This window comes from Corythoichthys intestinalis, chromosome 14 (assembly GCF_030265065.1).
Source record: "Corythoichthys intestinalis isolate RoL2023-P3 chromosome 14, ASM3026506v1, whole genome shotgun sequence".
NCBI classification, from domain to species: Eukaryota; Metazoa; Chordata; class Actinopteri; order Syngnathiformes; family Syngnathidae; genus Corythoichthys; species Corythoichthys intestinalis.
Window position 1 is genome coordinate 16,897,819 of NC_080408.1, and position 12,954 is coordinate 16,910,772.

Genomic DNA, 12,954 nt, shown 5'->3' on the forward strand with positions numbered 1-12,954 from the left:
TTACGAGATCATAGAAAGGCAAGCTTGCGTCTGATTGGTGTAATGGAGTCATGTGATTATTGTTGCGACGTGTCATCGGTGAAATTTGTAGCATTACTCTTGGCAATAGCATCACTAGCAAAAAAAAAAAATTCTAATATGTAGAATAAAGACGAAAAATGTAGCGACTCTTGTGTAGCCCAAAGTAGCGGAGTAAAGCCTGAGTTATGCTCCTGCGTTGCGGTGACGGCGAAGTGACTACGGCGTCAATGAGCATTCAATAGTTCTGCAATTAGGGAACTCGTTGCTCTGTAATTCACCGCCAAGCCACTAGAGGGGTGTGGCGTTGTGTGTGTACGTTTTTGGGGCACGCTTTTTGACTTCCTCTAGTTTAACGGAGAAAAAATAAATAAACAATGCAAGATGGAACGCTTGAATGTGGAATGTGGAATCTTCAGCTCATCAACATTGAATACATGCATACAAATGTTGAGGTGCAGGCGACGCAGAAGACGGTTTCGAGGTGGTCTGTCCGACTTTTGATGCCGCACAGAGTTCTAGCCTCGGGTGGAAACCAGCAAGCTGTGGCGGCTAGCTTCAAACTGGTGTCAAGCACTGCGTCCAGCGTTTTGTCCGAGGTCTGCAAAGCCCTCCAGCCCGATTTGTTTGCAGTGTCCTACAACCAGCCAGTGAGAAGTCATAACAGATTTCTGGCGGCTATGGAACTTCCCACTGCGTTAGAAGACTTGATGTTAAAGTTATCAAAGCACCGAGGCACTCTTAATCAGTGATGATGTATTGAGTGTTGACTGTCTGTTGTTGAAAATTAAACATCAAAACAACTCTTTTGACACCAAACCTATGCTTTATTCTTCATATACTTGAAGTGTGACATGTAAATAAGTCACAGACTAACAGCAAAACTATATAAACAATAAATGGTGAAGTGCACCAACCAAAAATAGCCTGCCCGTCTCATCAGACCATAGGACAAGGTTACAGTAATCCATGTGCTTTGTTGACATGTCTTCAGCAAACTGTTTGCGGGCTTTCTTGTCACCGTCTTCAGATGAGGCTTCCTCCTGGGGTGACAGCCATGCACAGCAATTTGATGAGTGCGGCGTATGGTCTGAGCACTAACAGACTGACCCCCCACCTCTTCGTAACGAGTCACATGACATTTTGGAGGGAAAATGACAAGCAGTACTCAATTTGGACATTTAGGGATGTACGTACTTTCTAAGGGGTGTACTCCCTTTTGTTGCCAGGTGCTTGGATATTAATGGCTATATTTTGAGTTATTTTGAGGGGAAAATAACTTAAAATAATAATAAATAACTTAAAGTCCAAGGTTCCCTTTCAGTATCAACTTCTGAATAGCTGCCCGCTGTCCTGATTGCTGCCCGTGAAAGGGTTAATGACATTTTTCCTTCAAATAACTGATAAGTGATGACCTACAGCAAGGGCGTAGGTTTGGTCTCAACATTGGTAGGGACGATATAACAGCATCACCTGCATATACACTTTTTGCTGGGGACGGGACATTAATAAGACCAAACACATTGGGTGAACGTGGGTCAGTGCTACATTTCTCACGAATATGGACCTAATTAATTGATAGGCTAAAGGACAATGCAAAATAAATCTGTATTGACTTAAACTAACTTTAATGTGTATAGACCCCAATCACCAACGTCACACAATCACGTGATCGCTGTATTGTGCTGCCATATTGTCCGTCATTGTGTCGTATTGTCAATGATCGTAGTTTGTAAAAGTGGATTCACTTGCAAATTATGGAAGCCCCTGTGCTTTCAGACGCTGTAAACTCATTGGATGAGTTGCATAAAAGCCGTTATTTGGAAAAGCTTCGGTCGATTCAGTCGCCAGATCCATATTTGATGCCCAAACCGATGTTTCCTCCCGTCCGGTCCCGTCCCGTGCGTCAGAGCTCGTCCTAAAACCACAAAATTTCCAATCATACTCCAGTTTATGTCACGATGAGGAGTTGGGTACCCAAAATCGGATATAAACCGACATTTGGTCAGCTGAGCGTCACCGTTGTCACGATTGTAAAATAAAATTTGATCGACATCAGGCTGGTGTGTGCCGGAAAATAGCTGCCCCGCGTGAAATCTTCCCCCTGCCGGGAGCGCTTATTTATAACGCTTTATTGACGTGGAAACATCTAATGTTTTCATGGACGCATTACAGTAATGGATTTACGACTGTAAGATCGGTTTTAAATAATTAAATTACACAAATTATTAGTAATGTATTTTAGTAACAAATCGTGGACTGGGCCACATAAAGATCTTTGAAAAGAAATGTATCAGACTACAGGTTTTCACGACCATATCCCAATGACAATTACACAGGTATGACATTTATTAGTTCAAGCACAGTAAAATAATACATATTCATGGTACAAGAAAGTCGTTTCCGTATGGAAACAGGGCGGCTGTTTTTCGGCACAACACCTGTTGTTTGCGCTCACCTTCTTGCTGCACGACCATGGCGACGAGCTTCGTAGTCTCCGTCTGATGATGTCTGCGATCGTGTTGGCATCATATTGATGTTTTCGCTGCTGTCTAACGGCTGTCGACACAAACGCATCATGGACCGAGATAAACAAACCGTGCTGCTTTCGAGATTTGCCCTTTTAACAATGGGCACACAGCAACTACTAAAATGACCGTTTATCTTCTCTGTTACTGCAACCAACCGCCACACATGCGTTCACCATTTTGATTAATCAATGTTAACGGTCAGGAAGGAAGGTCAGGAAGGTTTTTGGGTTCATTTACTAAGCGATGATTCCTTAGACAAGCAGAAAAACACGCAGTAATAGGAGGAATGTACGTAGCGGTAATATGTAAACACAATGAGCTGACGGACAATATGGCGGCACCAGTCAGGGGGGCGGAGTTGTGACGTCACGTGATTGGGGTCTACAGGTTCAGGTAATACACCGTTCAATTCAAACCTTTGTTTTCAAAAATTACTAAGGAAACTTTTTGAAAACTTCCAGAATAAATGTTTAGATTTTATTAGTAAATTTAAATTGAAATATTTGTACATAATTTAACTTATATTTTTCTGGTTCCATACTTTCCATCAGATTTGGTTACATTTCTCACAGTTTAATGAACATTAGCAGTATGAAACACATACAGGAGGACACCTCTCTTAGCAGCTTCCTACTCGAGTTTTGCAGATTAGCAAATTCACACAGTTTAATGTTATGCTAACTGATGCAGGTCCGACTTTCAGTAGCAAAATTAGCGGCATGTTCGCCACCTCCACAATATTGACGTTTTTTGACATTACTTACAGTGGTGGCTGCTTATGCTGACCGAAAAAACTTCAAATATCTCTCCTCTGTGGAGGACGCGGCATGTCGTCAACATGCACCGTATTGGCCCGAATATAAGACGGTGTTTTTTGCATTGAAATAAGACTGAAAAAGTAGGGGTCGTCTTATATTCGCGGTCTAGACATTATACCCATTCACGACGCTAGATGGCGCCAGATATCATTGAAGCAATCTTCTCTCATGACAGATCTCAGCTACTCTCATGTTTAACCAGTTTGCATTATTTTATTGCAATGTTTTTCTTTATTCAGATTTGTTTCAAGACTACAGTTACAGTTAGACCTCACTTTGATGGTGAATGCAGTTATTGCAATTTTGTTGTTTTATCACAACAGATTGGTTTATTTACATTTCAAAAACTTCAAAATCAATTACTTTGATAATGAAGTAATCAATAAAGTAACTAGATTACTTTTTTTTTTTTTTAGGTGTAATCAGTAATCAAATTACTTTTTAAAGTAATCTGTGACAACCCTGATGAAAGTAATTCACTTTGTAATGGTAGGGTCAATTATATCCTTACAACATATGGGAAGACAATCTAAATTATAATTGAACTCATTATTTAATGCAAATAAGTTGCTTAGAAGTTGGTGGGGACAATTTGAGCATCCTGAAAAGTTGGTAGTGTTATGTCCCTACCGTCCCTATGCAAACCTACGCCCTTGACCTACAGGTGGATTCATAAGAAACGCCATTATCGGAAGTATGCTTTATCAAAACAGAAGCGAAGTAGTTAATGAAAACACTTGTAGTGACGTGAAAGTTGTGTTAGAAAGCACCATGACGTCAAGGCAGGGCCGGCCCAGGCCATTTGGGGGCCCTAAGCAAATTGGCCCACCATTTCGTCACAGTGTACTGTGAAACCCATACATGCAATCCAACCCATACGTCCATATTTTGTATATTAATCAGATTTTGTTGCACTGCATACTTCAAACTTCTCACCCCAAATGATTGTCAGTACTTACAGTAGATAGCGCCAAACCTTTTTCTAAAAGAGGAAAAAAGTTAAGGAAGAACTTTTTGTTGTTTTAAGCTTGTAATCAAGTATCAAAACTCACAAAAGTAAAATAAAGCGAACTGTATTAAACAAAATAGAATATAAATTAAACAATCGCCAGATTGGGGGCCCCCTAGTGGTCAGGGGCCCTATGCAGCTGCATAGTCTGCGTATAGGCTGGGCCAGCCCTGCGTCAAGGGGTCCATAAATGTTAAAACAAGCCAGGTTAATTGAACAGTTTCACTCAACCGGAGTCACCGTAGGGTGGGGTAGTAGCGCGATTCGCTCCTCAGTCTACCCCGCTCACACACGCCCTCTCACGGTCACGCACACAGTCAGCAAGGCACCACTCACACCATCCACGCGCAACGAGTGTGGAAGCGGAGCTCAGGAGTGAGAAGGAGAAGAAGCAGAAGCAGCACCATCCGGGCGTCGTCAGCCTGTCTAAAAAAAATCACACAAAAAGACTAGAAGGACGACCACGGAGGTTCTTTTGCTTTTAATTTATAAGGATTCGAGCGAAGTTGCGAGACAATCACCGAAGAGTTGAGTTTTGTCAACCCGCGGTCGCCACGGCGCCGTCGACATGGATAAAGTTGTCGGTTGGTGGTTTGCCGCCTCCACGCTACTGCTATCCACCCGGGGAGAAGTTTTTAAAGGTAAGTGAACGGGTGGTCGCGTGGAAAAAATATGAATGCAATTTTTGTTGCTGTTGATTTGTTAATATTTTGATGATAAATTGATGATTCCGAGCAGGTGCGCCCATTTAGCCGCCTCCGTGAATGAGGGTCGAGTTTAGGGAGTTTAGTTTGTGTTTCTAACTTTATCTTTATAAGTTGCCCTGTCTAATGTGATTAACCTCAAAAGGATTCTCGCGTCCTGACTGCAACCTCCGTGAAAATAAGACGGTAAAGAGCGACTTCGAGCTAAATCGTGGATTTCACAAAACGGCCACTTTTTGTAACAATGTGATACTTAAATTGTTTCGATTCCATTTGTGTTTTTAATTGCCAAACCAACCGATAATTTCCATTTGAAATTGATTTTTGGTGGGGGAGAAAGTTCAGGGTATGTCCAGTAATGTAATGAGTATCCATCAAGGGCTCGTATTGACACCAAAAGAGCACATTAATCCGTTCTCCCCGCTGATGACCACTAATGGACGAATGATTTCATTGATCCGGTTCCCAAATATATTGTTTTAAGCTTCTATTTGAAACTTGGCTGACTACAAAAAGCGCTACCTTAGGTGTACTGTTGGGGGCAGTATTGCACGCCTCTGCAGCAGCATCTTTAGATGGAAGAGATGCAGATCTGGTGGAAACTTTAAACGTCGTCTTGGTAAACAATGTAACATTTTTAAAATCTATTTATCCAGTCATGCACCTCACAGTTTTGTTCCTCTTGAGTGAGGTTTAGAGATGCAATGAACACCGTCCTAATTGAACACAAGAATGTATGTGTGTGTATGTGTAAATATGTAAACTAGTAAAAAAAATCAATGTGTTTCACTCTGTCCCGGGCGAAGTGACAGATTAGCCACACGGCAGGCTAGAGTGTTTGCTATGGAGGGGATGTGTTAACAGCTCATGTGCAAAACAGATCACGCACGTAGTGCTGTTCCATTTGGACCCCCCCCACCCAAAAAAAAAAACATCCGCCTCCCCTGTTTGAGCCCCTATAAGTTTTTTTTTTTCCTTTTCTTTTTAATTCACCTTGAGCTCCTCATTTTTGTGTGCTCCACAGACCACTTCTCCAGGTTTGTCCTATAATGCTTAGGATGCATGGAGATGACAATAATTCACTTGTTTTGAACTTGGTTTTCTCCGCTAACTTACAAGACGACAAAGGCCACCCCAAATCCCCTCGTAGGGCTTTCCACTGATCCCTCAACTAGGGATGGTGATTTAAAAAAACTATCCGCAATTAATTGATTAGCACGGATACAAAAAAAAAAAAAAAAAATCAAAAGTTGAACTGTGAAGATCGATGCGTGTTTACATATGAAATTTCGTGGTGAACCATCCATGAATAACGGTTCAATGGATAAAAAAAAATAATAGTGTACACACCACAGCGAACAACAACAACATGAGCGTCGTTAAACCTGTAAACATTTAAATCAAGAATTTCATTAATAAATAAATATTGTGGCTTCTACTGATTATACTTTAAAGTATATGGGTTTGTAGTGGATAATTTACTCTGCTTGTCCTCACAAGCATTAATAGTAAAATTATTTTTTACTGAATAATACCACATTAAACTTTGATTCCATTCTCTTCGCGTTACACTCCTGTAGCCCCTTTACGGACGGCTGAAGTTACTGCTTGCTCTAATTTGTGTTGAAAAGTTGTGAAACGCAAATTGATCTAAAACCTGTCGCATCCTGTTACTTACGCTTTCAATGTCAACTGCAGCCTGTTTAGGTCGCAAGCTGGTGGATTTTGTACCAACTGTGTACTCTGCTTTGTGCGTTTAAGTAGTGAAACTCATTTTTTTCTCCTAAATTAATCAAGCACCAAACTTGGCTTTTTTCCAGTTAATTTCCTGCTTCTATGTCTGCAGCAGCCAATTAAGTAGTACGTACCATTATAGCGTATTCTGCTTCCTGATAAGAAGTAGTGAAATGCACTCATAAATTCATCTTCAGAACCGCTAAGCCTCACAAGGGTGCTGGAGTTCATCCCAGCTCACTATGAGCAGGGAGCAGGGTTCACCTTGGACTGCTTGTGGATCAATCGCAATATAGACAAACAATCTGTCGCACTCACAATCACACCTATGACAAATTTAGAGTGTTATTTAGTACCCCTAGTATGCATGTGGAAGGAAAACCGGAGTACTCTGAGAAAATGCACGCACGTACGGGGAGAACATGCAAACTCCACACAGGAAAGCGGGAGGCCGGGATTAAATCCTCAGTCTCTAAGGTGTCATGCTAACTAGTCACACACCATTCCGCCTTAGTGAACCACACACAGTAATAGTCCAGCAACAATCCCTGTTTCCTTGTGTCGATTTCCCATTTTGACCTCTCCAGCCGTTCATTTGAACAGCAAAATCAAACTTGTAGCTTGTCAGCTACTGAAATCCATTTTACATAATAGACACATTCATTTGATGCAACTCGTTTATGTGATGACAACTATTGGAACAATTTTAATTATCAAAATGATTAAAAAAAAACAATAATTATACAATTATTCAGCACCAAACTCCATTATGAATTGTGCATTTTTTGATCTCGACATCAGCGTAGCAAGAGGGAAGATCCGTTAACTTGCTAATGAGGGACTTTTTCAGTTGCCAAGAATAAAAAATAGGGGTGTAACGGTACACAAAAATCTCGGTTCGGTACGTACCTCGGGTTTGAGGTCACAGTTCAGTTTATTTTCGGTCCAGTAAGAAAGTAAAATGCAAAATATTAATGTGCTAGTTGTTTATTACACACTTTTGTGCTTTCAACAATAGGAACATTAGCCTATACAAAGCTAGAATTCTGCTCAAAAAGTAGCGGGTATTTAAAGATAATCCAACAACAATTTGCCTTTCAGACTCCGCGTATTGGTCAGCTTTCTTTCTGAAAGAAAGAAGAAAAAAAAAGTCCTGTGCTAAAGAGAAAAGCAATCTCAATGACAAAGATTTTAACATGTATTTTACAAATGAAATGCCTCAATGAAACATTTTTTCTTATGAACGGTTTTCAACAGCTTTATTGATGGATTTTCTCAAGTTAAAGTGCCACACAGAAATTAATAAATTTAATTCTGTAAGCAGGATCTGTGTACTATTCTTATTATTTAATTACAGGTGTTTTAGCTCATTTCAATTTATTTTATTTAAATGGGCTATTATTTATTTTATCATGTGTTTATATTTTACAAATTTGATGTAGTATTCATTTATATTGTATATTTTCTGTTGTATAACTTTAGTTCCTATCTGAATATTAGTTCCTAATTGTTTTGTTGTGGTAGGAGGGTTTTGTATTGAACACGGGGTCATGTTGGTTATTATTATAGCAGAGAAGATAGCAGTAAATCAACAAAGACAAGTCAACTGTGCCCCGATCTACCACTCAAGAGATCTGATGGACTCAAAAAGTAGGTTACGATTGCATATTAGTTTGAAAATCGACCGGATCCACCATATTTTTACACGAGTGACTTCCGGCCCGATCCTAGCTACCTGTAGTAGTATTGACGCAGGAGGGCCACGTCTCGCGTCAAATAATAAACTGCAGTTCTTTTCGCGTGCGTCGCGCTGAGCCGCTTCTGGGACGCGTCTAGCACGTGGCCGCACTGCGACTGGTGTGCATTAATGGATTGACTTTAACGCCCGCGTTTCACTGTTTCGCGGCGATCACGTTGTCGCGCCGTTGACGTTTCTTACTGACCTACCGTTCGTTTTGGTCCTCATTATAGTAGAGAAGACGGAGTAAATATAATCTACACAAAGAAACTGTAACCCGATCGACTCACAGCCTCGAAAAGTAAGGGTTACATTACGTCAGAAACTCGTTCGGTACGCCTCCGTTCCGAACCGAGCACCAAGTACCGAAACGGTTCAATACGAATACATGTACCGTTACACACTTACTAAGGTGTCACGCTAACCAGTCACACACCATTCCGCCTTAGTGAACCACACACACTAATAGTCCAGCAACAATCCCTGTTTTCTTGTGTTGATTTCCCATTTTGAACTGTCCAGCTGTTCATTTGAACAGCAAAATCAAACTGTTATAGCTTGTCAAGTACTGAAATCCATTTTACATAATAGACACATTCATTTGATGCAACTCGTTTATGTGATGACAACTGTTGGAACAATTTTAATTATCAAAATGATAATTATACAATTATTCAGCACCGTTACGAACTGTGCAATTTTTTTTTTTTTTAATCTCTACATCAGCCCAACAAGAGGGAAATTCCGTTAACTTGCCAATGAGGGACTTTTTCAGTTGCCAAGAATAAAAAATATTATCTTGTAAAATAGTCATCACCAAGTTTAAACATTACTTCTTGTTTCTACCAGGAGTGGGAAACTTATGTTAGCTCACGATTTGATATGATTTGCGATACAAAGCTCACCATAACGATGATCTGACGATATGGCGATACAACAATTATCGATACGTTGGTCAGGAAATCATTCTAGGATATTCTACAAACAACTAATAAACAGAAAAACAAGCCTCTGCTGTGAATTGGAATGAGTTTATCACTAGTAGACGTCCAATCCATTTGAAGTGGGAGGGTGGCAGCGAATGAACGAATGTTCATTCGCTGCCACCCTCCCACTTCAAACGGATTGAACGTCTGTTTGTCATTGGCAGCCAATGCCAGCCAATAATGTAATTTTGGGCCATTTAAGGTCATTTACCTGTTGATTTTCAGTTACTTCCTGTTGATTTGGGGGTATTTTATGGGTCACTTCGTGTTTATTTTGAGTTGCAGAACAGGAAGTGACCTGGGAATCACCCAAATGATTAAGTAGTGACTCAAACTAAACAGGAAATGACCTGTAAATGAACAGCAAGTGATCTGTAAATGCCCCGAAAAATCGGACAGAATGACCGCGAATGATCTGTTGTGGAATTAATGCTGCAAGGATTAATCGATTAACTCGAGTATTTGATTAGAATAAAAGATTCAAATTAAATTTTGCTGCTTTGAGTATTTGTTTAATTAAAGTGGCGTTGTAATGGTTTGTTTTGAAAGTGCATTTATTTTCATTGATTTGGGTGGATACACAGCCTTCTAGTCTACCTCATTTCACATGGCTGAATCCATCTGCTCCCTGTTAAGATCAACATAATAAGTTTTTGTTTGAGCTAATGATTTTTTTGAATGCATTCGTAATTTTAGTTTTGGTTTTATTTGTTAAGAGCATTGTAAAAAAAGAGCATTTTATAGCATTTAAGCTAGCGGACTTTTGCTATGTAAGTTAGCCAATTGTTCTTTTGTTGTACATAGATCCTCTTTTTTTTATATACTGTGTGAGGCTCAATTTAGGTATTTTTTTATGTTCCTTAGCTGATTACTCGATTATTTGAAATAGTTCAACGATTAATTGGCTACTAAAATAATCGATAGCTGCAGCCCTATTTCGAATAAACGAACGTTCCCAGTCTAAATAGATTGGGCGTCAAGCACCGTCAATGGCAGCCTTAGAGTTACCTGAGACACATTTATGGTGGAAGATTTTGGTAGCAACTTGTTGGTCCCTTTTTATTTATTTATTTTTTAACGCTGACACCTTTTTAAAACAATATCTCGATTCTTGGCAGGAGCATATCGATAACCTTTTGGGATACAAAGTATGATATATCACCATTTCGATATTTTGTCACACCCCTAGTTTCTACTACTTTGTCTACATCCATTTGATTATAGAAACCTTTTGCACTCACTGCTTTTTGCTACTAAGTATGGAATTGTAATGATAATTCCATTTTTCTGGCACAAAATTCCTGCTTTGTTTTATTTTGGTATTTGGATAGCAGCCCGGAAAGGTTTGTTGGACCTTAACTTATTCTTTACTAAGTGTTCTGTTGTTAAATAGTGTAACTTTCATGCCCCAAATCTGCTTATCACTCTGTTTCCTTACTGTTTCCATCTGTATCGCAACCAATTTGGGCAGTTGGGATTTCATACTCTATGTAATGGCTCCTGGGAAGCAACACATGAAATTCCAGGGAGACGTGTTTTGTTACGTGGCCCATCCTTCCTGAAATGAGGCATGTGCCGATCACAGCTCGTCATTCCTGAGTGACTCAGTCAGTCGGGCCTGATTGGCGTGCGCGCTCGGACCAAAGAGAAGCGGCACAGACGTTCCTCAGCGAGATAAACAACTTAATTGGAAGCAATCATTTAGTTCTTCACTCATTTTTTTCCGGGTTCCCAGCTGACTTGGATTTAATAGAGTTTTTCCGCAAGGTGTCCTGACGGATGGCAGCTTCCTTTTGTGAAGCCGGCGCAGAATTAATTTAAATATGCATGATTTTTTTTCTCTCCCCAACCATGTTGGAGGATTGATGGTAGTACAAAGCAGCCAGTGAGGTGTCTACATTCTTCTGTAACTTCGCTTCTCAGACACTTTTATTATGATGGTAATGAAGGCAGTGGAAAGCACGGTTTTCGCTCTACACAGCCTTCGTGGTGTGGCTTCCCCTTGGAAAAAAAAAAAAAATTAAGATTGATTGTAACCAGTTGATTTCACTTCCCAAGGAGAAACTTGAAGAACTTCTCAAATGCTAAATAAATCTTTTGAAGTAATGACAGACGGGAGATTTATGCATTTTTTTTTTCTCACCATACCTAGACCATCAACAAAAATACCTGAGATGTAAATACTGTAAATTTGCATATCATAATGTTCACTACTTCCAACTGTCAAACAACAAGTTGGCGGCTTTTGGTATGGGATTGATGTTGGGAGTGATTAGTTTTGAAGTTTTAGACTCACCCAAGAAGAAATCTGCATTGAGCTACGTGAAATGTGCAATTGTTTTTATATTGTGATTCAGTCGAATTCTAATAAAGCTCGTTGTCCTTGTAGTCGCAGCTCATTCATGTCAAAAGAACCAGCTGACATTGGCAGTGGCTCAGCCCAGTGCTGTAGCTAGTCATTTTGGTCCTTCTACAACCATTTAAGATTTGTACTGCTTAGTTCAAATTTGACAAAACAAATGGAGGCATAGACTTCATAATGGTATTGACGGGACACAATTAACTCATTAACTCCCAGCCATTTTCCCCAGAGCAAGGCCCTTCGCTCCCGGCCGTTTTACTGGATTTTGACTGATTTTGCAAGGCCCACTGTTCTATGGGTTGGTATGGGATGTTTTTTTTGTTTTTGTTTTTTTTTTGTCGTCCAGCGCCTGGCATCATTCCGCCAGTGCTCCGACCGTGCTGCCCGGCCATTTGTTGCTGTTGAATCGGGTTGCGAGTCTTACCAAATACGCTACTTCCCTCCATTGGCCAGTTTTATTGCTTTAAAATTGATGTTCAGCTGTGTGCTTTGGAGCTCATTTGAATCAGGACCCAGAGATGTTTTTTTATGAAAAGAAAACGTAAAAGACGTATAAATACGTCTTTGGGACACTGAAAGAATTAAAAATAGAACATTCATACGTTTTATGGGAGCAAATGAGTGAACAGGGGACCTATCGCCGTCAAAGCTGACCAAGTGGAAACACAAAGAGCTCTTTGTATGTTGAAAATTCTTGTAAATAAATGTGTAAAAATCCCTCAATTCTTGTTTAAAAGCAAAAAACGGGCAGTTAGCATAATTTTTAAGTAAATATGTCGAACAACAAAGAGCCTTTTACCTAGAAATTCTTATGAATAAATGCTTAAATCCCTGAATTCTTTATAGATATGGACGTAAAACAGTCTCGATTCTTGGTTAAAAGCAAAAAAAAAAGAAAAAAGGGCAGTATTGTTTATTTTACGTAAGTATGTCGAATGTGCTGCTCGTCTTTGTCACTGTGGCGCTGTCTTACCACAACAAAGAGCTTTTTATGTTAAAATTCTTGTGAATGAATACTTAAATCCCTGAATTCTTTATAGATATGGACGTAAAA

The 12,954-nt window shown here is 39.8% G+C and overlaps 1 protein-coding gene across 8 annotated transcripts in view; it reads left to right on the forward strand.

The window, feature by feature from the left end:
- The first annotated feature begins 4,607 nt into the window (after positions 1 to 4,607).
- The window catches only part of LOC130929769 (receptor-type tyrosine-protein phosphatase mu-like), a 468,571-nt gene continuing 460,224 nt past the window's right edge, over positions 4,608 to 12,954 (forward strand). For all 8 annotated transcript variants that reach the window (XM_057857249.1, XM_057857247.1, XM_057857248.1 and 5 more), the window contains exon 1: positions 4,608 to 5,017. In XM_057857249.1, coding sequence (XP_057713232.1) covers positions 4,945 to 5,017 — 73 coding nt within the window. In that variant the 5' untranslated portion in view covers positions 4,608 to 4,944. The remainder of the gene's footprint in view (positions 5,018 to 12,954) is intronic.